Here is a 2,602-nt window from a genome sequence, read left to right as displayed (position 1 = left end):
GGGTATTAAGTAATAAATGCTAGTTTAATCCTAAATGTAACTATAGTAGCTAAGCTACCTGTAAGAACAACATCAAACAACATCGAGGTTGTTCTCTTTTGTAAAAAAACCCATTGGTATTTTAGTAGACATGCCCAGGTATACTAGACATTTGTTCGTTTTGTCGTTACACGTTGAATCTGGTTTTTGAGGAACATCTATTTCAAATATTTTGTCGTTTACTGTACTAGCCCGTCAGTTAAAACGCGTCTAAGAGGAATAAAATAACCGTTGAACTTAAGATTTTAAAATTGTATTATGCAAGACTAGAATATTTCTTTTTTTTGCTAAGACTGCAACGAAACTATAAAATGGAAAATACATATTATTCTTATTAGACTATTGTTACATTTCACTGTGCTAGATTCCATTTTTGATAAAATTCAACTTACAAAACAAAGACTTAGCAACGAGTATTGTTTGAAATTCACATCTTTTTTGTTGGTAAAATCAATACGGTAATTTTCGCCAAAATGGGATCAGTGGTTCTCTCAAAATACTTTCAAACGATCTAGCTATAGCATAAGGAATGTATTTGAAGAGCATCTTTGAAAAAAAGTAATGTGATAATTTAGAACCATGCAAAGAGATAATGGCTTTATTTTCAAAATTGAATATAAAGAATAAAAAAGAGTAATATATAAAATAAATATAAAACACCAACATAAAAAAACAATCTGCTATGTGTTTTTGATCAAGAAAGAGAAAAATTTTGAAGATATATTTTTGAAATCAGTAAGAACTATTTTCGTAGATATTTCTATGCTACAAATCTTATTGGAAAAATATAACACATTTAAAAAACATGAGAAGCTGTGAGGAACAGAATTCAATGCATAATAAAACATACGACACTATTTTTCACCAAGTGGGCTTATGCTCTTGTGAAAACGCTGATCACCAAACGCAGCATTTCATCATTGCAACGAATGCATTGTGTGGGGTTATACTACTGGTAAATTTAGTTTTGATAACGATGAATTGGAGATGCTGGAAGTTAAGAAAAAAGCCAAGCATCAAGTGTTTTATGAATTTGCAAGTTTCGCATATATTACTGGCTGCATATGTTATCTCCTCCAATCATTATCATCAGGAATTTGAAACTTCATTCAGCAACGCAATTTTACTGCAAACCTTCTTGAGTCTAATCATTACCACTATAGATAGATATATCGCTATTAGATATCCATTCAAATACCGAACATTGCGTACAAAGCAGATTGTTGCTATTCTTCTGCTGTCTTGGAGCTTATCAATTTTATTCTTTTGTGTTGCCATTAATGTTAACGTAACGCTTAAACATCTCACGGTTACATCTACCATTTTAATAAGCGTATCAATTCTGGTGTTAATGGGCTCAAACATCGTCATATTCTTTATCGCTCGAAAGCATGAAAAAATAATAATCAACACTGAGTTATACGGTAAAAACATTAAACGGAAAACTTCTGTTGTGAGTTCGAAATCAGCAAATATCTGCTTTGCTTTGGTTGCATCATTTATGCTACTGTGGCTTCCCTATTTAATACACAACATTTTAAGCTTAAAAGGCACGTATATTCCAGATGACTGCAAAAGCCTAACGCAATGGGTGGAAGCACTTGGACTTTCTAATTCTATGATTGATCCTATTTTTTTCGTTCTGTTTAGAAGGGATGTAAAAAATGCTTTTCATAATAAACTATGTTGCTTTCGCAGAAAGAAAAGCTTGGCTACGTCCATATATAACGTTCCCAGATGAATATGTGTATGTAATGTGTATGTATGTATGTATGTATGTATGTATGTATGTATGTATGTATGTATGTATGTATGTATGTATGTATGTATGTATGTATGTATGTATGTATGTATGTATGTATGTATGTATGTATGTATGTATGTATGTATGTATGTATGTATGTATGTATGTATGTATGTATGTATGTATGTATGTATGGTGCAGGATGTGTTAATTAGTTTTTTTTTACTACAGTATGCGATTAATCATAAATACCTTACTAAATCTTCATTTTTCTTTAACTTTTAAATTAAGAAAACGCAACCGTTATATTAAAAATAACAGTAATGCATTGATTTTAAACATCATGTAATGTTGAGATTTTGTTTTAAACTAGTCGGTGGCCCGCGGAAAAATCTACGGGTTCGCCTGTTCTTTTTATACCGCATTGGGGTATGGGTATTATAAGATAAGTAAGTTGACACTTCTAATCCAACCTTAAAACTACATGCTGGATGGTGGCAGGGTAACAAAGTAAGTTTTCCTACCACCAATCAATCGGTTTTTTAACCAATCCGTTAATAATTGTTAAGTTTGTTTCGCTCAGTTTTGCTTGAAACTATGCAGCATTACCGCGGTGGTCGTAGTAATAATTGTGTTAGTCGTAGTGGTCATTATGGCGGTGTTAAACCCAGCTTATTCGGAACATAATACACATTTTCGCGAATTATTGCGCAACATTTCTTAAAACAAGGCCAGTGTTAAGATTTTGTCTTGCAAACTGTATTGTAGGGAAGGATCAGTTGCATAATTAGCACGAGTACATTATTAACTATATATGTC

General features: G+C 32.1%; 1 protein-coding gene across 1 annotated transcript; it reads left to right on the top strand.

Annotated features, from left to right (window-relative positions):
- The first annotated feature begins 688 nt into the window (after positions 1-688).
- Positions 689-2,244, top strand: LOC130621102 (type-2 angiotensin II receptor-like). The gene has a single exon (XM_057436401.1). It carries the CDS (start codon positions 845-847, stop codon positions 1,778-1,780), a length of 936 nt encoding a protein of 311 aa, XP_057292384.1. The 5' UTR covers positions 689-844; the 3' UTR covers positions 1,781-2,244.
- The last annotated feature ends 358 nt before the right edge of the window (positions 2,245-2,602 follow it).

Source organism: Hydractinia symbiolongicarpus, chromosome 12, assembly GCF_029227915.1.
Source record: "Hydractinia symbiolongicarpus strain clone_291-10 chromosome 12, HSymV2.1, whole genome shotgun sequence".
NCBI classification, from domain to species: Eukaryota; Metazoa; Cnidaria; class Hydrozoa; order Anthoathecata; family Hydractiniidae; genus Hydractinia; species Hydractinia symbiolongicarpus.
The sequence above is the reverse complement of the archived record's forward strand: the minus strand, read 5'-3'. Positions and strand labels throughout refer to the sequence as shown.